The sequence below is a fragment of the Monodelphis domestica genome, chromosome 3 (assembly GCF_027887165.1).
Source record: "Monodelphis domestica isolate mMonDom1 chromosome 3, mMonDom1.pri, whole genome shotgun sequence".
In the NCBI taxonomy this organism is placed as follows: Eukaryota; Metazoa; Chordata; class Mammalia; order Didelphimorphia; family Didelphidae; genus Monodelphis; species Monodelphis domestica.
This window is the reverse complement of record NC_077229.1, coordinates 381,803,874-381,830,213: the sequence shown is the minus strand read 5'-3', so window position 1 is coordinate 381,830,213 and position 26,340 is coordinate 381,803,874. Positions and strand designations below refer to the sequence as shown.

Sequence of the window (26,340 nt, the reverse complement as noted above, 5' to 3'; positions counted from 1 at the left end):
TTGGATTTTCTAACAACTGAACTAAGATGTCACAAAGCATTGGGTTTGGAGTCAGACAACTTTGTTTTGATTTCTTCTCTCCTGGTTTCTAAATATATGACCTTGAAAAAAAAAACCAAAAAAACTTGATCTTTCTGGGTCTGCGTTTCTTCATGGGAACCATAAGGAATTTGGTCTAGAGGTTATCTCAGGTCTCTTTCAGCTCTAAACATGTACTGTTCTGATATCTTTCTCAGGCAAACACTAACTACTTCATTTGAACCTTTGTTCCTATCAATTACTTCCCTGTATTTTTTAGCTTTTACTGGATCTGACCTCACATATGACAAACATCCTTACATCTCCTCTTGTACCATCCCTGCACCCCTAGTTTTCAATCTTTAAGGCATAACATGTAATTATTATTAATAAAAATGGCTAGCCTCTTACATTTTCCCTTCCTCCCTCCCTTCCTTCCTTCCTTCCTTCCTTCGTTCCTTCCTTCGTTCCTTCCTTGCTTCCTTCCTTCCTTCCTTGGCAGATTTTTATGCCCCTCTCAGCAAATATCTGCATGCCATGCACGTGATGGGTGCTCAATAAGTCCTTCAATTACTATGTATCTCCTTTCTAAGGCAGCCAGAGATAGCATACTTAGGAGGATATCATGAGCTTGAGACCACCTGCAGTTTGCTGACAAAGGCAATGATGAAAAAAACATGAATAGCTTCTAAGTGGAATTTGTAGTAGCAGGGATATATCTCCTTAGTGCAAATATTCTAAAAACTAATTTGAAACATGTGGATGATAGAGTGACTTTTTCTCTTTTATTCGATATGCATCACATTATATAGTCATTGTCTCAGGTCTTACACTTCTTTTGGGACCACAGTCAAGTCCAGATAAGATAAATGCACATAATTTATCGAACTAATGACTTCTTTTCAATAGTTAGCTGTATTGCATGTTTTAGAACTAGACAAAATAACAGCAAAGCTCACTGAAGTACAAAAGACCCAGATTTTTGAGGTAAACATTGGGAAAAATAGGAAAGAAGGGAGTTTAGCACTACACGATTTTAAACTGTATTATAAAATAATATGAACAAAGATGGCAGAATATAGGCAGCAACCTAGATGAACTTTCCCAATATTCTCTACCAAACAATTTAAAAACAACCCCCCAAAAACATTTTCAGTTCAAATTTTGGAGCAGTAGAGTCAACAAAAGTTCAAAGAGACATTTTTCTAGTCTAAGAAAATTTAGCAGGTCAGCTGGAGAGCTCTTTGATACCATGGCAGAAGCACCAGCAGAGGATCTTGGAGGTGATTGTGATGACAGTAAGAGCAGTAGGTACAGTGAGTGACAGCTTTAGGAGCTCTTAGCAACGAGAAAGTAAGGAGTTTTGGACAACTGGTCAAATGAGATGACAAAGAATCCATTGGTGGCCCTGTATATACCTGGCACTAACTGGCCATTCTCTTATCCATTAATAGTTTGGGGTCACTGGTCTTAAGAGGAAAGGAGTATTTCTCATCCGTCAGAGAAGCAGAACCCTTAATCAATAGAAACTATAAAACTGTGGTTCTAGGTCATTAGGGACACTTTCTGGGGAAAGACCAACACATAGACCAAGAAAGCAGTGACTACACCCCTCCCAGGATAACACTAGCTTTGAAGCATGGGAAACTTGCAGACCCCAGGAACTAGCTTTGAAAATAGCAACATGAAGGAACCTAAAGCATAGGTTAGTGACTCCCCAACCCCAAGTGAGATGAGCCAAATTGAATATGAAGGTCAACGTGGAGAAATAGACTTGGAAAATGAGAACACAGCAACAATCAAAAATGCCTTGACTGCTAAAAGTTAGTACTGTGACCTGGAAGACCAAAACATAAACTCAGAAGAAGATAATAATGTGATGATGCAAAGTGTCAAAGAAAAATGATAATTGGATGCAAGTTAAATGAGAATTCCTGAAAGAGTTTAAGAAATGAGGGATAGAGAAAAAATTGAGAAAAGAAATAAACATGACATGAAATTTATTTAAAAAATTAATGGTTTGGTAAAAGAGGCACAAAAATAATCAATAAAATAACATTTTAAAAACAATTATATGACAAATGATAAATAAGGCACAAACATCACTGAAGAAAAGAGCAAATCAGACTTTTTAGGAGAGACAGTATAAAAATATGAAATGATATGGATGGATTATACATGGCAATCATAACTGTGGACGTGAATGAGATTAGTTCACCAACAAAACAGAAGCAGATACCAGAATGCATTAAAAATTAGAATCCAATAATATATTGTTTACAAGAGATACACTTGAAACAGAAAGAAACACAAGGATTAAAATAAAGAACTGGAACAGAATCTATTATGGTTTAGCTGAAGTAAAAAAGAAAGGGTTAGCAATCAGATTCTCAGAGAAAGCAAAAACAAAAACAGATCCAATAAAAGAAATAATCAGAGAAACAACATTTTGCCAAAAAATTACCAGACATACAAAAATTTAAAGCAAGTTTCTCTGATAAAAGCCTACTTTCTTATATATAGGAAACCTACTTAAATTTGCAAAAATAAGAATCATTCCTCAAATAATAAATGATAAAAATAAAAATTATTTATAGTCATATGAAAAATGCTTTAAATCACTATGGATTAGAAAAAGACAAATTAAAACAACTCTGAGTTACCATCTCACACAAATGAGAAATGATATTTATTAGCTGGAAGAAGGGAAAATAGGTACATTAATGTATTGTTGGTAGAGTTCTTAATTGCTCTAATCATACTGGAAAACAATTTAGAACTTTGCCAAAGAGCTATAAAAAAATGGGCTCTCCAGTGGTAGAAAGAACCTCTCTATTGGTTCCAAGGCAAAAGAGTGGTAGGGGCTAGGCAATAGGGATTAAGTAATTTGCCCTGGGTCACACAGCTGGGAAGTATCTGAGGCCAAATTTGAACCCAGGATCTCTCATCACTATGCCTGCTTCTCAATCTATTGACCCAATCAACTGCCCCCTAATTCTTAATCAGTAACCAAATCTTGCCCATTTTACCATCCAAACATTTCTGCCATCTGCCCCTTTATCTCTACTCACCTGACTACTACTTTAGTTTAGTTCATCACCAACTTCTCATATGGCATATGATGATAGTCTCTTAATTAATTCCTTAAGTCTCTTCCCTCTCTAACAAATCCTCCATACACCTGCCAGAATAAAATTCTTAAAAAACAGATCTGATCTTGTCACTCCCAAGCTCATGAAATTCCAGTGCCTTCATGCTACTTACAAGATAAAACACAAATTTCTTATTCTGGCATTTAAATCTCTTCATAGTCTGGCTGTTGCCTAACCTTCCAGGCTTACTGCACATTATTCCCTTTCAAGCACTCAATGATCTAGCCAAAATGAGTCTACTTCCTGTCCCCATATCCAAATCTTCTATTTTCTAGCTCTGTGTCTTTGCATAAGTTGTCCCTTTATGTCTGAATCAGAATCTTCTCACTGTCTACCTTTTTTAATCCTTAGCCTCCTTCAAGGTTCAGTTCAAGTATTACTTCCTTCACAAGTCCTGTCCTGATCTTCCCAAATGCTAGTGCTTTTTCCCTCCCCATTCTCACCCCACCCATCACAAGTATTTTGGAAGGAGAGACAAAAGGAGAAAGATAGTGGTTAGAGACATGAGTTAGGAGATGACTTATTTTCTTCTTTCTTCTTTTATCTTTCTTTTTCTTCTCTTTTTTTGCAATCCTTACCTTCTATCTTAGAATCAATACTGTGTATTGGTTCCAAGGCAGAAGAATGGTAAGGGCTAGGCAATGGGGGTTAAATGACTTTCCCAGGGCCATACAGCTAGGTAGTCTTTGAGGTCATATTTGAACCTAGGACTTCCTGTCTCTAGGCTTGGTTCTCAATCCATTGAGTGATGCAGCTGCCCGCTGGAGACTTCTATAATAGACCAGGGAAGTTAGGTGGTACAGAGGATAGGGTGCCAATCTCAGAGGCAGGAAGACTCATCTTCCTGAGTTCAAATCTGGTTTCAGATACTTGCCAACTGCATGACCCTGGTCAAGATGCTTAACCTTCTTTGCCTCAGTTTCCTCATCCATAAAGTAAACTAGAGAAGAAAATGACAAACCACTCCAATATCTTTGCCAAGAAAGCCCATATTGAGCCATGAAGAATTGGGCACTATTGAAAAATGACTAAACAAGAACCTAATAGACCAGGGTAGAGTAGATATAGGTTTCAACTGGGGTGGATGAAGTAGAAATTGATAGGAGGAGTTGAATGAATATTGCAGAAGTAGAACTGACAGGACTTAGCATCTGATTGTGTTGGCATATATACAAAAAGAAAGAAGATAATTTTTTGAAAAGAATCTATTTTAGAACTATTCATTGGTTGACTGAGGACAACTGAAGGTGAATGATATACTTGAACATTATGGAACACATTTTGTGATAAGTAGAACAAATTTCATCGGGGGATAAAATCACTTATTTTCTACAATTCCTCAATCAGTGTGGGAACCACACATTCTGAGAGTGGTAAGGCATGCATAATGGAGAAAAGGATAATATGATTGGAATGCAAAACATAATAGGATTTTCAGAAAACAATTTAGGAAAAGTGACAATCTTGCTTACTTAAATGCTATGTGACATACAGCATTACTCCTTGAGGTAAAATTACACAATTGATAAAAATGACTTTCGGAGGTATTGTTGAATATGCTGAACACATGTAATCCATTTATCTGTTGAGTAGCACTGAGATATTATGCAAAGAGGACTATATTCTATCCTAAAGAGCTAAAAGGGGGACTTTATTGGGCAATAAAGCCAAAGCTTTGGAACTCCTGTTTCTGGTCTATTTCAAATGGAATTTATAACATTCATATATTTGAAGTTCACAATTTCTTAGCAGTGACTACACAGAGAAAAATAAAACTATTAATTGTATAGTATAATTAAAACATTATTACATACTAAATACTCAAGAACTATGTTTTTTATAAAATATATGTATGTAAAATGCAATATATACACATGCCTTTTAAAAATAATGAAAATTGTAAAGAAATGGAGACTGTACAAAGTCTCTGTGGGGAACATAAACCTTACTATAAATGTCAACTGGCATAATTTGCTCAACTTCCTTTTGTTTCATAATATGTTCTTACACTCATTTTAATTAATTTTTTCACATAATAAATGTTCCCCTAAAGTTGGATAATTTTTTATTTCTTATTAGTAGAGAGGAGGTAGTCTGTGAATAGATATCTGGACTCATGAAGACTTGAGTTCAAGTTCAATAGCTGGTATATATTGCCTGTAGAATACTAGGCTCTATACCAGATATGTCAAAAGAACCAGATTAAACTATGTAAAATAAAATTTAAAAATTTAATAATAAAAATGGGCAAAGTTTATATAGTATTTATTCTGTACTAAGCACTGTGCTAAGCACTTTTCACATTTATCATCTCATTTGATCCTTACAACCACCCTGAGAGATAGATGCAATATTTGTGTCCATTTTAAGATGAAGAAACTGAGGCAAATAAAGGTTAAGTGACTTAACCAGGGTCACACAGATAGTATCTGATCTGAAGCCAATTCTGGCTCTTTACTCACTGGCACTAGTAGCCTCAATAAAACATAGAAAATATTACATTTTAGAACTGTAGGGGATATATAGATTAGTGGCCTTGGTTTCTTTCTGAATTTAGCACCACTACTCAAGGCAACTCTCAAAATCTTTTTTTTAAACCTTTACTTTATGTCTTAGAATCAATTGTGTATTGGTTCTGTCAACAAGGAATCTAGGAAGCCCAAACTTGTAGCTGTGGAAGAGAATTTACATGCATGCAAGACAGAAAGCTGAGGACAGAAGAGTTGTCAATCAAAAGGGGGGGGGGCAGGGGAACCTTTGGAACCAAGCCAGCAGCTGAACTGGGCTGGACTTACTTCTGACTTATGTTGAGAAACCTTTTTTGGCTTCTGACAGAGTGGTGGAGAAGAAGCTGGGGTTTCTGGTTTATGGACTAAGCTTTTAGCTGTTTGTGGCTGATGGTGAAGACCCTGAAGCTTTTGTTGACTGACTCATATATACCTGACTGGTTAAAAGAAGAAAGAAAAAAAAAGATATTTGTCCTCCAAACTCTCTGACTGTCCCTGCTAGTGACTGATTGCCATTTTCCCAATATCCTCAGAACCAAGGTTCCTTGTATAGACTAGGGAAAATCCCATCTCTCTTACCTCATCCTTTATTACATAGCCTAGTAAGATCTGATGAACCCAAGTTTCAGGGCTATCTTATAAATTGGAGACCTCAAAGCTTGTCCTATTCCCTTTTCCTATGAGAATCCACTCTGAAGGAAATCCCAGGTTAACAGCTTCAGACTGAGTTGGGGATCCTCAGGGGAATGACAATCCTAGTTGGGTGAGACTAAACATATGCTAAGGACCTCTTTGTTTTAGGTAGTCTCCCCTATTATATCTGAGACCCTTTCCCAAGAAGACCCACACCTGGGCAGGAACCATTCTTTAGAATCCATTGCAAGCAGTCCCTTCTCTTACACCCTAGCCTCTAGCTATGATTCCTTTCCCAACCTTGATTGTGTAGTTTGAACACTCCCATTTTCCTTGTAGCTATGGTGATGTCAATCATCTTTCCCTGCCCCTGGACTCCCCAAATGGTATAGAGGTTCCCCAAATTCTTTTGTTCCCTGGAGTCCTCATCTATCTTGCTGGCACTCCCAGGGGTAAGTGACCAGAGGGGCCAGAGTTCAATCCTCTGTGCAGTCGTGTGTGGCACATAGCTCTGTGTTGAGGTCTACTAGCACTGAACCCCTTTTAGCCCTTGATTAAACAGTGATTTTGACTATTTAATAGTTCTGTGTTTTTTCCCAGTCAACAGTTCCAAGGCAGAAGAGTGGTAAGGGCTAGGCAATGGGAGTTAAGAAACTTGCTCAAGGTCACACAATTAGGAAGTGTCTGAAGTCATATTTGAACGTAGGACCTCCCATCTCTGGACCTGATTCTCAATCCACTGAGACACCCAGCTGTCCCGCCTCTAAGTCTTTAAGTTATAGAGAAAATAGTGATTTTCACTGGTAGTTCCCCATGACAATGAAATAAAAAAATCATTCTTCATCTCTCTCCCATTTAGCAACTGTTATATTCCCCAGGTCAGGGCCAAATAATTCATCACCTGGTGGCTGACCTGTTGGAGGTATTGTCACTGCACACAGCTAATTTGTCCTCAGAAAATATTCTGTCACTTGATCCCTACTTGAAAGGCTTCCTATACAGCAGAACTTGCCAAAGTTCGTACTTTGTTCCTGCAACTCTTACAACTCTTGTTCATCACCCAGGTAGCCAGGTGGTGCAGTGGGTAGTATTTGGCCAAGCATTAAGAAGACCTGATTTCAAATCCAGCTTTAGCTACTTACTAGTTGTGTGACCTGGAGCAAGTTCCTTCACCTCTCTCTGCCTCAGTTACCTTCTCTGTAAAATGGAGACAATAGTAGCCCCTACCTCCCCCAGCGTTGTTGTGGGGATCAAATGAGTTCATATTTTTAAAATGATTAGCACAGTTGCTCTCACATATTAAGAGTTTAATAAATGCTTATTCCATTCCACATTCTCATAAGAACAGGTTTTTTTGTTATGAGAACTAGAGAAAGGTCTAAAAATGTTGGGTGGATCTCTTATTATATACATGGACAAAATCTGTAACCTGCTTTAAAATGTACATTTATAGATCAAATAGTGTATCATTCTATTGAAATGTGAATCTTACTATTTTACCAGACAAGTTTCCAATATTTATGGCTAGGAAGGTACCTATGACAGGAATTAGAAGACCTTATGTAATTCCTATTAATTCTTAGGTCCTGTTCAAGTAGTTTATTGTCAAATAAATTTCTCTTGTCTACCCTCCTCCTTGGTAAAAGTTTTCTGGGACTTAATATCACAGTCAAGAGTCTCTTTGCTTAAATAGGCTTCTCTTCTTCCTAGCTGAATGACTGCTAATTGTTTATACCTGGGCAGATGGAAAATAAAAGGGACCTAGAAAGAAATAAACAAGCTGTCCTCTGTCCTAGAGGCTCTGCATCAAATAGAGATGGCTTGACATTGTAATTTGCCTAGAGTTTCTAGGATCAGCCCAGTTCCTCTAGAAATCAAGGAAGGAATGGTTCCATTGATTTGCAGGATTTGTGCTATTTGTCTTCCTGGCCGAGGCACTCATTAACTGCATACAATAGATGAGGATTCATCTTCCAGCTTGAGGAGGTGTGAGGCTTGGGGAATGCCTGTTTATTATGGCTTGTTAGGTAAAATAAAAGGTTTCTACAGGAGATGGGGAAGAGGAGGACTACCAAACCAAGGAAAGAATCCAGTTAAGGAAAAAATGCTGTGCAGGTCAAATGAGACTGAATCCTATTCAATAGACTGGCTTGGGGAAGCACCTTGTGCTTGCATTGTAGTATGGAATAGGATTAATCTATGGGAGTTATAAAAAAACAGCAACAACAACAACAACAAAGTTCTCTGAGCCTTATGAGATGGAAGAGATTACTTCTTACTGAGGAAAAATTACAAGTATCTTTACAAAAGAATAAATCATGGAAATTGGGCCTTGCCCAATGAATAAGATTTCAACAAGAAGAGATTTAGGAGAGCACAAGACTTAGCAAAACAGAAACTGCTCTAAACATTGGCTCTTTTACATTGGAATGGATAGTACCAGCAAAGGAGACCCAGAATGTATCTCCAAGTACTCTGGAAACCTAGTTGAAAACTGAAGGACTCAGAGCCATTTGAAGGACTTAACTGTGGAAGAGAAAGTACCACATAATAAAGAACATGGTTTAATTTTCTAGACGACACCAAAATTATGAGTTCCTAGGAAAGAATATGATCTCCAAGAATGAGGGAAAAGTATTTTGCAGAACACTCATTGGCCTGACCAAAAGGATCTTAAAATTAAATTTGAAGAAGAGGAAGAAAAACATCCAAATAAAACTGTAAAACTATATACTATGGATAACAATGTATGTATATGTAAAAGAAAACAATTGTGAAATTCATGCCCAGTAATTTACAGCAAAAAATACCATATAAGATAACCTTATATACATTAAACTGCACAAAATATTGTTAATAAAGTATATTTGACATTTTAAGAGCATGAGATGAATATGATTTCATTAGTATTGTTGAGACATTAAATCAGACAGGAATTTGAATATGGAAGGGCTTTTTATGGAGAAGGTATCTGATTTATTTGATATAGGAAATAGTGCTGGATAAAAAATACTCCCATCACCGTCAAGGAAGATTGGCAACTGGTCCTAGAGAGTCTCCTGGTACATTGAGAGGTTATCTGACTTTCTTGTACTCCTACAGCTAGTATGTATAAAAGTAGTATTTGAAAACCTTATCAGTCTGACTCTTAAATCTGTCTTTTATATGCGCTCCCTCTTAGATTGAATGCTATCCTTTGTTCAAAAGAAAGAAATAGAATAGAAGAAGAGGTAGGTGAGTACTGTGTTTAAAAAGCTATACTTTTGCATTGGAGTCCATAAATCTGAAATGGGAACATGGAAGAGTACATTTCAATAAGAATAAAAGGAATACATGTTATATTGTTATAAAAATATACTATTCTGTTGTCATCTTCTCAGATTAATACATAAGATATTATATTTTAATAGCACTAGAAGAGTATAATAATATATTAATTAATTAAGCCCTAGAAGAGACACCTCAGGGGCCATTTGGTACAACTCTCATTTTACAAATGGGGAAACTGAGTTTCAATAAGACTCAGTAACTTGTCTAAGGTCACTCGAGAAGTAAATACTAATGGTGGAATTTGAATCCATGCCCTTCAACTCCAGAGCTGTATTACATATATAACACTTTAAAACTTATAAAATGTCTTCTTCACAATAATAGCATTGAAGAAACATTGCCAGTATTACTATCCTTCTTCTACAATGTGGAAATTGTGAGAGAGATTAAGACTTGTCCACCATCACACAACTAGTAAGTGATAGAACCAGAACTCAAACCTTGTTCTTTATATTTTAATTGGAATGTCCTTTCTACTTACTAAAACATGCTACCTTTCTAATGAATTGTCCAGCCAAATAATCTGGACAATGGATTTCCAATGTGAATCACAAAATGAGCAGAGATTTACTAGTATCAAAGGACAGAAATTATCAGGACCTGATAGAAAACTCATAAAATTAAAAGCAAAATATCTGATAAATTCTTGCCTTCTGTGTCTGAGAATTTCATCTTTGAGATAAATAATAGGGAAGCTTTAATTCTGATCATTAAAAGAAGGGAAGTTCAAAGTGATAGTAATCATGTTAAATATTTGACCATAACAACTTGGAATTTATAGCAAAGGAAAAAATGTTAGATATGTAGAGATTTTAAGTTTCCAAAGGTTAAGTAAAACAATGGCATACAAAGCAACTTACAAGATGATAGCAAATAATTCTGATAAGGAAGAAAGGAGGGGAAACCTTTAAAGATCAGTGTGGCTACACAGGAATCTCTCTGGTAGTTTAGATTTTCAAAGGATATGCACAAGTATGAAAGGAGACAATAACTTAGGATGTAATAGGAAAATACTTCAGGAAAGATAAGGTTTCATACTGATCTGAAGCTTTCAGAAAATATTAGGAACATTTTTATTTTTTGCCTGATTTTATCAGAGTAAGGACTATTTGATGAGAAAAATTCCTCCCTTGATGCAGTACTCATCTGTAATTTATTTTTATACAGTAGCCTAGGTCAATAGTGTTAAATGCAAATAGAAAAGGGACCACTAATCAAACATATGGATCCTTTTGGGCTACATATTGATTTGTTGTTAAAATGCAATATTATCTATGTTTTATTGTATTTTTATGTAATCTGACATCACTCAGGAGTAATTTGGGTTACATGTTTCATAGCTCTGGTCTGGGACACTGGCTACTATAATGATGAGAAAATGTTTTATAATAGATAAGTACTGTACGTGGAAGTCCCAGATTCAAATCTCCCCTCTATATATGAGTTATTTGACCATGATTAAATCATTAACTTCTCTGAACCTCAGTCAACTTTAAAGTTCTAAGGTATAGAAATAGAAAGGATTGTTCATTAGAATCAGAATTAGAAATTCCCAAATAGTAATTCCCAAGCTGATTAAATCTAAGTTAATGTTATAATTGATATACTGATATATTAGAGTGATACCTTGGGGGAAGTATGGATAGTTATTTAAATTACACAAAACTTGTTGAATGGTCAGAACTAAAGAGTTTTTAATGGATTCATGCCATCCTGAAGGGATAACTCTAAAGCATCCTAGGAGTCTTTTAGTTCCTGTCTTGTTCAGTACTTTGATCTCTGACTTGGATGAAAGAATAGAGGTTTTCTTATCAAATTTAGAGACAATATGAAGTGATGGTTAAAATCTTTGGGTATAAAAAAGAATCAAAATAATCTATACAAAATAAATTGATGAGCTAAATTAATAATAACCTTGAGGTTTAATGGAGGTAATTTTTAAAAACAATATACTTATGTTTAAAAAATCAACTTAGAAAGTCACTATTGGGAGGGATAGTTCTACAAAAAGTATCTAATTGTTTTATTTAATGGTGTTCTCAAAGTGAGTGTAATGAACGATCATATTCATCAAGTCTAATATAATCTTTTTTAAGCCTTTACCTTGTGTCCTAGAATCAGTATTATCTATTGGTTCCAAGGCAGAACAGGAAAGGTTATAGATAGGGTTAACTGATTTGCCCAGGGTCACACTGTGAGGAAGTGTCTGAGGCCACATTTGAATCCAGGACCTCCAATCTCTAGCCTTTGTTCCTAATCCACTGAGCCACCTAACTGCTGTCAGAACCAATACAATCTTGAGGCTACATCAAGAGGCCTAAGGTCCAATACACTGAAAATAGTAGTCCAGAAATATTCTGGTTATAACACATCTGAAATACCATGTTCATTTCTGTACTCTACATTCTGGAAAATACATTGGCAAAATGGAGAGAATATAGAGTAAAATAGCCAAAATGATGAGATTCTTAGAACTCATTTAGTTTAGCCCAGAGAAATGAATGGCTGAATAAGCTGTGGGATATGACTGTAATGGACCACTGTTGTTCCATAAGAAATGACAAACAAGATGGTCACAGAAAAGTGAAGTGAGCAGAACCAGAACTTTGTACACACTAACAACAATAATGTATGATAATCAGCTGTGAATGACTTTACTGTTAGCAGCAAGGCAAGGATTCAGGACAACTCTAAGGGATTCATGAGGAAAAAGGATATTCACCACCATAGAAGGAACAGACAGAACTTGAATACAGATTGAAACATACCATTCTTCACTTTATTTCCTCCATGAATTTTTCTCTAGTATAAGCAGTATGTATCTTGTTTCATAACAAGATGAACAGAGAAATATGTATTATAAGATACTATATGTTCAAGCTATGCCAATATCACCTCCTCTCTTGGGGAGGAGGAAGAAGGGGAAAAGAATGAGACAGATGTTTTTGACATAGCTAATGAGAGAATTTGTTTCTCTTGGGCAAGCATTTTTATTTTAATTTATGACATATGTATAACAAATCATCTGTATTATGTTATACATTTTATTTTATGTTAAAAATAAAAATAAAAGGTAACTAGAAAAATTAGAATTCTTAGTTTGGGATTAGAATAGATAGCCTCTCAGATTCTTTTCAACTTGAAGATTCTGTAACTGTAATAATTCTTAAGGAATGATCTGTATCACAATAACTTTTTTTGCCAGTAAGATGGTATCATATTTATGGCTCTAGTGAAATCTTGTCACAGTCATCTTGATATTGAAAGGGAACCTACTGCATGTCTCACCATAGAGGTGATAGGCTTTAATAGACTGCTAATTCTTCCAAATTATCTGTACCTATTAGGAAGGCATTACTCACTGTTTATGCGATTCATTTGTTGGAATTTGGCCCTGTTTCCAAGGTCTCTCTTATTCTAGAATCATGTGATGTATCTCTTTTTTTCAATCACATTTTCATTAGATTGAAGTTATAAATAGCTAGTCATGCTCAATATGAAGCTGATATATGATAATAAAACTTCCCATCTGTGTTTACACACTCTGATAACTAAGCTAATAGCTAGAGTATTTTTGTGGAACATTATTAAATTGATAAACTGCATTAAAATCACAAATCATCTGTGTTCATTTCTTGATCTCAATGGTGTTTTAAATACACATTTTAACCAACTATTAACCAGCAAACTATTAGCAGGAAATCTCTTGAAAAATGACCTGAAAGGTCAAGCATATTCAGGTTCTTCAGCTCATGAATATCTTTGATAGAGGAGAGGAAAAATTGTCACCAGATGGAAGACTCAGACTAAGGGGGAATTGGAGATGTGGAAAAAGGGAAGGAGATATTGCCACACAAAGCTATGGTAGGATGGTATGAGCCTCTTACAGAGTCATAACAGAGAAACAGATGGGAAATAACAGTTCCCTTACTGACCAAGTTAAGAAACTTGTCCCTTCTTTGTTCTTTATGTGACTTTTAAATAAAATGTCCTATTTGTATGGAAGATAGAGACTCTAGAAAAAGACAAAAGTGTAATTCTGATATTACCAAGGGAAACTTAGATGGACATAGGATACAAAACTGAAACACTACTGAGAAGCTACCTGGCCTGGGTGAGCTGTGAGCAGTTCATTTTTAGAAAAAAAAATATACCTGTATTTATGGATTTTATTCCCAAAAATATAATCTGATTACAATCATAAAATAAATAAATGATAAGTAAAAATATTGTGGAAAATTTTTTAAAATCATATAATTTGAAGACATGCCTCAATTTCAAATGTAACACTAGTCTTTGAAGATGGATCATCAAAATGGGTAACTGCTAAATGAAACCATTGAGTATTTCTAGAGTAAATTCTTACATCATGGTACATTAGAAAAAGATCTGGATTTAGAGAGAAAAAAGTCTGAATTTCAATCCCAACTCTATAACACATTGCTTTTAATTCTTAAAAGCTATTTAGCTTCTTTGGTTCTCAGTTTCTTATCTTAAAAAATGAGGTTAGACTAGATGATCTCTAAATCTGTACCTAATCATGGTTTTGTGATCTTATTCATCTCTGAGAAAAAAAAACCCATGAAGACAGGTATATAGTTTAAATATTTCTTTTTCTAAAATGGAAAAATACATAGAAACAGCTGTTAGAGAAGGAGGCAGCTGCGAGCACATTAATGGGAGTTTTTTAATTCCCTTCTCTCCTCTAAAAGTCAGTGGGGATTTCCATGTTGTATTTGTGAACAATAGTTAATATAATTTTTCATGTGATAACTGTAGAGCAAATAGAGCAAAGTCTAAAATATAATTAAGGATAAGTGTTTTTAATTAACTTGTAACCCTTGAGTGGCAAAGTGGAGCCACAAATCAGTTATGCATTGTCAGCTCTAATAAGTGAAAATGTATTATACAGTATATTTCAATCCCTGCATACCAAAAAGGCAATACTTTATATGTTTATATTATTAGCATAAGTTGAATTTTGAACCATTTAAAGTGATTAATTCTTATGTTCATCTTCACTGATCATTACTGACCTCTAATTAGTGGTAGACCAAGACAAAACTAAGAAAAAACAAGGAACATTCTCATTCTTCAGTTTACAAAATGGAGAAGAGAATCATGAGAAATATGATCCCCTGATAGTCAAAGTCCTACAGTATCATTTTCAATGGAATGGGTAGGAGTTAGAGGAAGAACTATGAACTTGTTTTTCTTGATAGAAGTATGGTATATAATGAAAAATTCCAAACTGAACTATTTAAAACAAAGTGTTAACTCCAAAAAACAAGAAACAGAAATGAGTACTGAAAGTGATCTTTGCAATTCATTTTAAAAAGTTGATCCAGCTTTAACCAATATAATGATGAAATGACTAAAATCAGAAAATTCTTTAGTCCTTGAACATGATCTCCTTGCCCATTGAGAGAAATGGCAGCTCAGGGAAGAATTGAATTATAACATGGATTCATTTATAAAATCTTTTGAAGAGGAATGAATGAAGAGTATGAGTAGCATCACCTCACAATGTGAAGAAAGACTTTGGAAGACAAAGAAAAGTTTAAATAAAGTTTATAGAGTATCAAATTACATAAAAATCATTCCATGGATAGTTAAAGAGGACACTGAAAAGATGACAAATAGTCAAAAGATGTAAAATAATTGAAATTGTAAAAATGCCCTTGGATGTTACAAAGATCCTCTATAATGGATTTTAAGAGGACATGGTCAAGGATTTGAGAAGATCCTGAGATGGGTTTCAAACTTCATGTTTGGAGGGAGTCCCCATATCGGTGAAAACAGAAATCTATTGTAGTTCTGGAAGATGAGTATATTAACAACAGTGAATCTTAGATAAATAATAATAGTGGGCTTTAAACAAAGCAATACATTTTTAATTAATTTGTTCACTAAAGAAAATCAAATAAGAGGCACATAATAATATAACACTAAATCAATTATTGGAGGATACTTAAATCAGACATCAATTTCTCATTTTTGTAGTAATAAAAAACCAGAAATGGATGTGGCTTTGGTTGCTTACTAGAGAAAAATTGTTGACTAGAAAGAAAAATTTCTGTGCAGTATAATGGGAAGAAAGAAGATGATCAACTAGGGCCCAAAGCAATTCAAGGCCTTTGGATAGTTGTTAGGCACCCCCATTTCAAACTGGATATTGAGTAAAGTTTGTGGTACAGAGCTAAGAAAAGAAAGGAAGCAAATTGAGATGGAATCAAGAAATATAGAGTGTATATAAATACAGACATGACTTCAGTTTTTGATAAATGACTATATTGGATCAGTTAATGAATTAGCATTTGTTAAGCATCTACTATGTGCTAGGAACTGTGCTAAAGCACTGAGGAACATGACTTCTCTCTTTCTTTTATATTCTCAATTGTATATAACTTTAACTCTTTACCTCCTTTATTCCTCAATTTTAACTCAAGACCCTTTTCTGAAGTAGTCCCAATAAGGGAAGATAATAAAATTGAAGAAGATAAAGCAGATCAATCCCTTCCTACATTTTTAGGGAACAGACACAGCTTCCCTTCTCCCAGGAGGCCAAGCTGTTTATGCAGACAGAAGACCAGTCTCTACTTAGCTTGGGGGATGAGAATTAGGAAGGGGCAGGAGACAAAAGGAATTTCAGGAGGTCAGGATTGAAGCAAGATAACATATGACTGACTAGGGCTAAGTGACTAAATGGATATGAAAATAAGCAGCCCCTAAATAACAGCCCCCACATAAATCTGAGAATTGCCTCCTCATCTCCAACCCCACATTCCTGAGTCGGTGATACGGTATGTTTGATTAAGAACCTATGTGTAAAAAGAAATAACTTTGTATCTTGCAACCATATATAAACTGTTCCAAAATGTTATACCGGTGCAGCTTCCACTATTGAAGGCTGTCCCAGCTGGTAGATTCTTTATTTGTTCTTTTATTAATAAATCGCGGTTCCAATAATTGAAATTCTGGGTGTTTGAACTCATTTTGTGAAGTGACCCACTTCATTTCTATTCCGTTAAATTCCTCCAATTTTCTCCCTTTCTTTAATTTTTCTCTCCTAATTGATACCTATGATGAGGGGAACAAATGGAAAAAGTATCTATTGCTTTAAAAATGTTTTTAAGCTTTTACTCTCTGTCTTAGAACTTAGACTAAATTGATTCTAAAACCAAACAGTGGTAAGGGCTAGGCAACTGAGGCTAAGTGATTATATGCCCAGGGTCACACAAGTAGGAAGTATCTGAGGTCAAATTTGACCTCAGGACCTCCAGTATGCTTCCTACTTTGACCCTTCTCCACTGTTTTTTTTGCATAGGAGACTACACAATAGAGTTTCTAGAAGTGGTCAAAACTACTTATAGGAACATAAACATACTTTTATACATAACATACAAATATGCATGTGTATATGCGTGTGTACATAGACATGCATACACACACTTGTTATTTCCTTTGTTAGAAGGCAAACTCCTTGTTAGTATGGATTATTTAATTTATTCTATTTGTATCCTTGCGTTTAACATGAAACCTTGCAAAAATTCATAAATATATAGTGATTGATTAAATCTTCCAGTCAGAAGTGTTTCTCCTCTCACATAGTATTCCTGAAATCACTTTCAACCTGCCCTTTCTAGTATATTTTTATTTATGAAATCACATTATCCTTCAACTTGTTACTGATCATCTTGAAGACAAGGGTCATTTTGTACTTCCTTTCCTGTATCTATGTCTGTACTTTGCATGGTGCCTTAGAAATAATAGGCATATTAATGAACATGTGACATACGGTGCAGTAAACAGATCTATGGACTAGGATTCCCAAAGACCGAGGTTCTAATTCTTCCTCTGATATTTACTAGCTTGGCCACTAAAGTCACTTAACCTCTTTGGGCCTCATTTTCCTTATGTGTAAAATAAGAGGGTTGCACTTCATGACCTACAGGGTTTCATCAAGCTCTAAAATCTAAGCTACTGAGATAAACTGAATAGACTAGTTTTTATTCTTTGATAATTGTTTTTGCTGTGTATTATTTTTTAGCACCAGAACACCCCAATCATAATTTAAGTAAATTATCTATAGACTTTTGAAAGAACAAAAATGAAGCCAGACAAGTCTCTAAAGAATATACAGCCTCTGCAATTTAAGTTTGTTTGGGGCTATTTCAAGCAAATGTAAGCATACAATAGTTTTAATTGGATTTAAGTAAAATTCTGTTCATCCTCTCACAGTAATTGTGTTCCAGGGAGAAAATTACCTAACCGGTGGCCTCACTTAGGCTTTGGTTAAATATAATTTGCTATAAACAGATTTTATAGTGGAAATTGTCCAACTGTGTTACACGGAGGCCTATAGTTTTGTTTGCAAATGCAAGCTGAAACCTGGCATCCATTTTTCATTGCTTAATTAGTAAGCAATTTTTAATAAATGATCTAAAACTTTCAAGGGCTATTGCTTCTCCTTTCCATCTCACAGATAATCTGTTTTGTAATTTAGTGGTCTTCATAATTCTTTGGTCATTTGGACTACTATATGTTTCTTATGTCCAGATTTCAAATTTTACTTTTTCACTAAAATTAGACATTTAAAAAAACCCAGGTTAGAAATGGTTAAGACATTTATGCAAAAAATTAAGGAGGAATCCCACATTATAAAAAATTACTATTGGTTCCTCTTAGCTCTTTAAACACATTAGTTTTCTTGCATGTGTTAAGAAATAAGATAAGGTCTGTTATAGCATCTAGTTTGTAAAAGCCTTTCCATTCTTTTCTCAAAATGTCATCAATGTGTATGTGTATATGTATAATAATAAAATATAATATATGTACACATAATATATATAGTGAGTATATATATTATTCTCCTATTATTATACACATAATATATCTATAGTCACAACACACACATACATATATATATTATTCTCATAAAATCTTTTGTAGAGATGTTAAAGGAGAAATAAAGATTAGTACTTACTATTTTCACAGAGCCCCTTTTGAGTCTTTTCCCCTCAAGTGTTGATTATTTTCCTCCCCTCTTTAAGATCCCTTAAAAGGTGGTAGTCACCCCACTAGTTTAAAGGGGAAGAATGTATGAGACCCTATTGAGATCATTGTTTATTCACTTTTTTCCCCCTAGAGAGGAAGAGATGAAGAGTAACCAGAGATAGAAAGGACAGACTGGTTAAGAGCCAACTACAGAATAAGGGCCAGAAAGAGGGATTTATTAGGATCTCTTCTTTAGTACACAACTATACACCTAGTGCCAAAGGATAAAAGCATTATTCTGGAGAAGACATGAGAAAATATTCCTTCTTCCCCTCCATCATTACTGAGGTAAAAGACACTGAATATGTAATGCTTTACAAGCTGTCAGACACAGTCAATGTGCTGGGAATTATTTTTTAAACCCTTACCTTCCATCCTAGAATCAATACTACATATTAGTTCCAAGGCAGAAGGGTGGTAAGGGCTAGGCAATGGGGTTCAAGTGACTTGCCCAGGGTCACACAGCTGGGAAGTGTCTGAGGTCAAATTTGAACCTAGGATCTCCCATCTATAGGCCTGGCTCCCAATCCACCCATGCTGGGTATTTTTTGGTTTGATGGATTGGTTTGATGGTTTTGCTGAACTGCTTCTTTTCCTCCTTATTTAATTTTTGCTTCAAGAGATGGCTGGTTGGATAAGTGAGAGGAGAGGGACATATTCATAAGTGAATGAGACATGAAAACAAAGGATATCAATAAAATAAAATTTAAAAAAGCCTTTTTGATTTGGTAAAGTAAAAACACCACATGGAAGACTTTCCTTAGACATCTTCCTCAAATACTTCAAAATCATCCAAGATTACTGGAGACAGCCTTATCAATGAATTCACAGATCCAAATGTGAAAGTAAGTTAAGAAATAGGTTGGTTGGTGTCTTTTAGGCAAGAGAAAGAAATGTGCAAATTGCTAGACATTGTCTATATTCTCTACAGTTTCCTGAGTCCCCAGTAGTTATAAATGTTTGTTTTAGACCCTCCAGTCAGTTTTAAAGGCGCTGTTTCCTAAACTTAACAAGTTAATGCTCTAATAGGCCAAACACAAGTAAATACAAAATAGACAACTTCCTCCATTATTACAATATACTTGTGCTCTTGCTATTTCTTTTGGTAATTTATGTAGAATATTCAAGAAATATTTATTATCTACTACATGCTGTGTACCTCATTATCACTGATGATAGTAAAATGCTAGTATAAAGTATTACCACAGTGCCAGGTACATGGTAGACACTTAATAAATGTTGGTTAATTAATAAAGCAATGATCCAATTAATTAAACAATTTCCTCCAAATGCCCAGGGAATTCTTAGGCATGGACTTTTATTATGAAAACAAGTAAAAAAAGTACCACAACTTTAATAACTATTTAGATAATTAATTCAACCACACAGCCATATACACGTAAATGCTAAATAATTGGAGAGACAGGAAAGAAGAGAGATATGGTGAAGGTACTGGTTTTCCATCAGCAGCTACATGGCACAGTGGATAGAGTAGAATCTTCCTGATTTCAAGTCTGGCCTCAGACACTTGGCCATGTGACCCTGGGCAAGTTACTTAACCCTGTGTGCTTTGGGTTTCTCATCTGTAAATGATCTAGAGAAGGAAAAGGCAAACCTCTCTAGTATCTTAGCCAAGAAAGCCCCAAATGGGATCATGAAGAGTTGGGACACAACTGAACAACTGGTTATTCTGAAATTTGATGAGATTGAAGTAGAAAGTACTAATTAAGCAATTAACCCTTGGTGCCAAGTTTGAAGAGATGCCCATTGAATAGTGGGGGGGAAAGGAAGAAGATTCCTATTAAGGGAATGCTGAACTCGATTACATTTACATGGAAGCAGATTTGGCCTGTGTAGGGAATTGTAAGGTCTTCAGTAGACTCCCTGCGTTGCTAATGGAAGATGCTGGGAAGAACAATTCCCTGAGGCTTCCCATCGAAGTAAGATCTGCAATAAAGGTCAGAAGTCTCTTGGTGAAGGTAGGAAGTTTGAATGTCCCCTCTTTGCCAATTCCCTAGTAATACATGGGCACCACATTCAGGATCCCTACACCCTCTCTCCAATGCCCAATTTTCCTTGACTCAAATAAGAACCCAAGAAAAATTCACCCAGCTTCACACTGGTTTTGGTGCTCTGTACGTGTTCTAGGACTACGGGGGACCTGACCTGTTTCTATCCTCCATGAAGACATTTGTTAGCACTTCAATAAAACTGGCTAGTTTTACTTTCTCTTGACTGCTTTCTAACTTCTCTATATCTGGCCCGGTAGTGCTCTGCCTTTCCTTGTATTACATCCTAGAATCCTGAATCTCTCTCAAACGACTTTAGGACAGGTATGCAGACTTAAACTGCTTAGGCAGATTAAGCAGAACAAAATGGATAATGAGTATCCAGAGGGGCTAATTGGCAATGCTTTATCATAGGGACCTACACATCTAGTCCAATGCCTCAGTTTACAACTAAGGGGACTAAGACCTGCAGAGGTTCACTGACATCCAAGATTATATACAGTTATCAAGGTAAGGACTTTCAATTTGGGACTCCAAATCAGGTATGTTCTAAACCACTCAACCTCCAGACTAATACATTTTTTATCTAATGATCAAGGGTTATAATTTGATATGATAGACAATTAGAGTCCAGTTAGAGCCTGTAATTCAATTAAAAAAAACCCTTTGAAGATTAATGAGATAATTTTTATGAAAAACAAGGCCACTAAGTATTTAATTACAAATGTGACTCCTCTAAAAAAAATAAGGCATCATGGATCCTATGTGTGACTTTGATAAGTTAATGTAAGCATCGTGGACCTGGATTTCCATAAGATGAAAACACTGATGTTTATCAGTCTCTATGAGATTTTGTAATCAAAGACTGCATATACTTCTCCTAATAGAATGAATTCATATGACTCGTGATATATTTTATCTATTCCTTCCTATAAATATGAAAACTAAAGGTAATATTACTACTTCTTTTATGATAATCACTTCAGGTATTATGAACTTAAATAGAAAACACACTTTGGGCATGGCTATGATCATTCATAGTCATTATAAAGAAATTGATATTCTTATACAGGGCATCCCGAAAGTCTTGGTTCATTCTGAAGCTATTCAGGTTAACAAAAGCTTTAAAATAGGCTTTTGGTAAAACCCATGTTAGCTTTATTTTGCTAAGACCTTTTAAATTTTCATTTTGAAATCACCTGAGACATTGTCAAAAAGCATAAGGATAGAATCTAAAGAAAATTGGCCTCTGATTCTTGGTAATATAATTACTTTCTTTATCTCTCTCTCTCTCATTTTTATAAATCCATACCTTCCATCTTTGATTCCAAGGCAGAAGAGCAATAAAGGGTTAGGCAATGTCTGTTAAGTGACTTGCCCAGGGTCACAAACCTAGGAAGTGTCTGAGGCTACTTTAGAACCCAGGACTTCTTGACACTATGTCTAGCTCTCAATCCACCAAACTACCTAGCTGCCCCTTATAATTCCTTTCCTAAATTGACAACAACAGAGAGATTGAATATAGACTGATTAACCTCTTATTTTTAAAATGTTTTTTTTGATAGCAAAGTGCCTGAAACTGATCAAATGGTAAAAAAACATCTTCATGGTGCTCTCGGTGGGTATTTAAGTTCACTTGAAATTATTTTTTTCTTGCATATAGAAGTCCTACAGAGTGATTCTTTAAGCTGGAAAATAGCTTAAGAAAGGGCTCAACAAATGGGATTTTCATTTTATTAAGGCCTATTTTGCTGGTCAGCAGGATGCCTCATCACAGCCCCACTGAGCTCAGCAGCACCTTGACAAGCAGCAGGGAATTAATCCTGGTTAACAGTTATCCTATAAAAGGTCTGGTAATTAAGAAGTCAAATGAAATGTAAAACCCTCAGTATCTTAAGGCATGCCTAAAACCATAAGACTATTGCATTATTTATGTGTGCACATATCTCCTGCAAGACTGTAATCCCTAGAAAGGGCCAAGTTTTCTTTATTGCCTATCCCTCTCATCTAGTTAGTTACCAACAGAGCCATAAGTAGGGTGGGCCATCATTAGTAACCAGTGGCAAGACCTTAATCCATTCCCCTGGGAAGTAGCTTCCCACGTGGTAACTTTTTCTTTCTCTTTCAATGTAGCCTTGTGTCATGAGGTTTGAGGTTTCTCCTCAACTTCTGCCCTTCCTCTAATGACCCAATGAATTTGTCATGTGTGAAAACCTTTCTCTTTCTTCTAGCTCTCATCTCCTCCAGACAATCTTCTCTGGCTTTGCCAATTGAAAGTGGTAGCACCTATGTGAAATTTTTCACAGAATTTTGCCTGACCTTTTCCTCTGAATTTCTCAGCCAAAGGAATTACTTTTGAACATCTTCCTCCTCTCTCACAATGGAATCTTCTCAAGGACTAAAATAAGAAATGAGTTCTTCTTTGTATCCCTGGTACTAAATATATTGCTTTTACTAAGTGCCAAGAACCTGAAGTACAATCTATATGAGACCCTTTCCTCTAATGAGCTGGTTCCTCCAGGAATGCTCATATCAGTCATGTCTTCATTCTTCTACAATTTCTACTCCTGACTCCCTAGATTTCCTCTATCATGGTCCTTTATTGGTACCTTCTCCCAATCCCTCTCTCTTTAGTTTCATGTGTTTTTCCCCCTCCTTTAAAACACAATCTCCTTGAAAGCAAAGATTGATGTTCCTAAGGCTGTATTTGTATTTCTCCCACTTGGCACAGTGCCTAGCACAGAGTTAGAATTTAATAAATGTCTACTGGCTTTATTATCAGTTTCAGTTATTGATTTTATATTCTTCCCAGCAGGCAGCATCTGAATACAACTTTCTTAAATTAATTTTTGAATTTATAATTATCTCTAGTGCTTAGAAGTGTGCTACATAGCCAATATGTAATAAATAATAAAAATAAGGATGGAGGAAAAGCATCAAGGGATGATGAAAACAAGGAAGGAAAGATGGAAGGGAAAGAGTGACAAAAGGTAAGGAGGAAGGGAAAAGTAAGAGAAGGAAGGAGGGACATATATTTGAATTTAATTTGAACTATTACACTAAATAATTTTAATGTTCTCAGGCATCACAACTACCCTCGTTTACTCCTCCCAAATTTAAAAGGATATGTAGGACATACACAAATCCATTTAGGAAGTATTTGAGCATTCATCCAAGGTTTCTTTTTATTTAGCCATTGGCTCAATATGTGGATTGAGGATCTACACAGAAACTAGGAGAAATTTTAGGTTCTGATACCATCAGCAGTACCATGATAATCAATTTCTCAAGTGTGCCTAATGTGTGAAAAGATTTGGGAATATTTGCAAGATTTTTAAGTACAGACCAAAAAATTAATCTTTTTAAAATTTCAAAATGGACAATTTGTTTAATTCCTATATTTCTAATTTAGACTAAAAGTCCCTGACTCTAAGTTTAGAAGTTTAGAATCCCAATTCTGGTAGTGAAACCAAGAAAAAAAAAAGGTGAGTTAAAAGAGCTAAGGGTCCTTGTATGAATGCCCTGAATGTTTCTATTCTGAAATAAAATAACCACCATGTCCAGTTTTAAGCCATATTTATGAACAATTTTTAATAGTTTTCTTAAGTATATTGTAAAATCTTGGAAAACCAGAATATCAATATTTGTCAGTTCACAACTCAGATGCTAAGCAAAGTTGAAAATTAGTGAAATGGTTAGCCAATACTATGTAAAGAAGTCTCTTAAAGACACATTATGTGATAGGGGCAGGACATGTGTAGTAAGGTCTGGTACATGCATAGAATATCTCCCCAATAGGATCATAGGTTTGTTTCAGGAGGTGCATGAGTTTATCGTACCTTGAAGAGGCTGTGGACAATGTGTGGACATTTTGAGATTGTACCCAGATAGTTAATCACAGGGGGAAAGAGGAGGTTCTTCAGCTGAAGAGATATTCTACAAGACCTGATACTTAGCCTGGGCCCTTTTGATGACTCCTTCACCCATGGTGTCCTGTCAGAAAATGATCTAAGAGTAGAGACTCTGAGTTTTTCCTGTTGAAGCCATGGCCTTTCATGAGAGGACCTCACCTCTTAGTCTATGAATTTATTTTTTTCTGCTCTATGCGAAAGGATAGAGTCTCTGACTTTGTGAGAATTGAAAGGTCACCTACACATTTGAATTCATAGCCAGTGTAGGATTAATGCTCCAGGGAGCAACAGGTGATGTTTGAATGTGACCTTCAGGAGTAAATGAGAAAAGATCTCCTCCAGCAACATAGTTGTCATTGCACATGAATTTAGTGGGACCAATGCTAAATAAGAAATACCTTATTCTCTCTAGACCATGTAGGTAAGAGTATGAACATGAACTCTTGTTCAGGAGGTTAAACACAAAGGATTTCAAATTCTGTTATTCAGCATTCATTGTGACATTTCCAACAGCTATTATTACAATGTTGCCCATACAGTATTTAACTGCTGTTCATAATATAAATAAGAAATTACAAGGTTCTAAAAAGGTTGTGAATTAAGTGGAAGGTGGCTTCTTACAGAAAGATTAAATGATGTTCAGTATTTTCCTATAAGTACATTTTAGTGTATTCTAATTCTGCTTAAACTGTCAAATTATGAATTGTACAATCAATACCATCCTGTAAGATTACTTCATTAGTCCATATGCTGACCATCAAAAAATTTACAATCTCAAAAACTTAACACTAAAGTATAATTTTTTCATACCTGTGACCAGTTCTCGGATCTCTAGATCAGTGGTCTTGCGGAGTAACCGTACTAATGCTGGGATGCCCCCACAGTTTTTCAGGGCAATTTTGTTATCATCATTAGCTTTCCCATACACCAAGTTCCTCAAAGCTCCACAGGCACTACGATGGACTTCTGTCATCCGATGGTCCAACAGGTCCACCAGTAACTGTATTCCTCCTTGTCTTCTTATCTGAAAATGTCCAACATATAAAACATTTGTTTGAGTTAATAGGATTTATTTTTAAGGTTAAGGAATGGTCCTTAGATTATGTATTCTCTTTAATCAGCATCATTATAAGCTATTGAAAGAGAAAAGGAAACAAGCTGACTCACTTTTCTGGACTCTGGCAATGTTTTCTTTAATGTACATCAAAGAAAAAGCATAAGCTTTTGCATTTAAATCTCAGAATCTTTTTTGTAATTTCCAAAAGGCTATAATGTAACTTTGTATGTGCAAATATGATATAATATGAAATGCAAAGAAGAATAAAGTAGTAATAATTATTCATTAGAAATTATTCATTTCTCTTTTTAAAAGAAACTGCCCCAAATCTTAAAGCATCATTAAAATGATATTTAGAAATTAAAACATTGCTTATTAGGAGAACTTTTCAAGGATTTTCAGTGTAAATTGAATAGACCAATGCAATTAGGTTGGGAAAGTCATTCCCAATGTTCCCTAGAATAAAAAAAAAGCATTTAAATCCCTTTTGGCCCTAGAGCTGGCCTTGCAGCAAGGAAGATATGCCTTGTAAAACCCCGCAGTAGGTCACTAACCCATTCTCTGCTCTTTGCCATTCTCTATGACTATATATTTCAGAAAAGGTAATGACCTGTATTGGTAGAGTGTTTCCTAGATCAGTGGAGTGTCAGTTCCTGTCCCTATCTC

At 35.4% G+C, this 26,340-nt stretch overlaps 1 protein-coding gene across 13 annotated transcripts in view; it reads right to left on the bottom strand.

Moving 5' to 3' along the window:
- CTNND2 (catenin delta 2) overlaps positions 1–26,340 on the bottom strand; it is a 1,175,163-nt gene that overhangs the window by 250,942 nt on the left and 897,881 nt on the right. For all 13 annotated transcript variants that reach the window (XM_001364153.4, XM_016431422.2, XM_016431423.2 and 10 more), the window contains one exon: positions 25,428–25,641. In XM_001364153.4, coding sequence (XP_001364190.2) covers positions 25,428–25,641 — 214 coding nt within the window. The remainder of the gene's footprint in view (positions 1–25,427; positions 25,642–26,340) is intronic.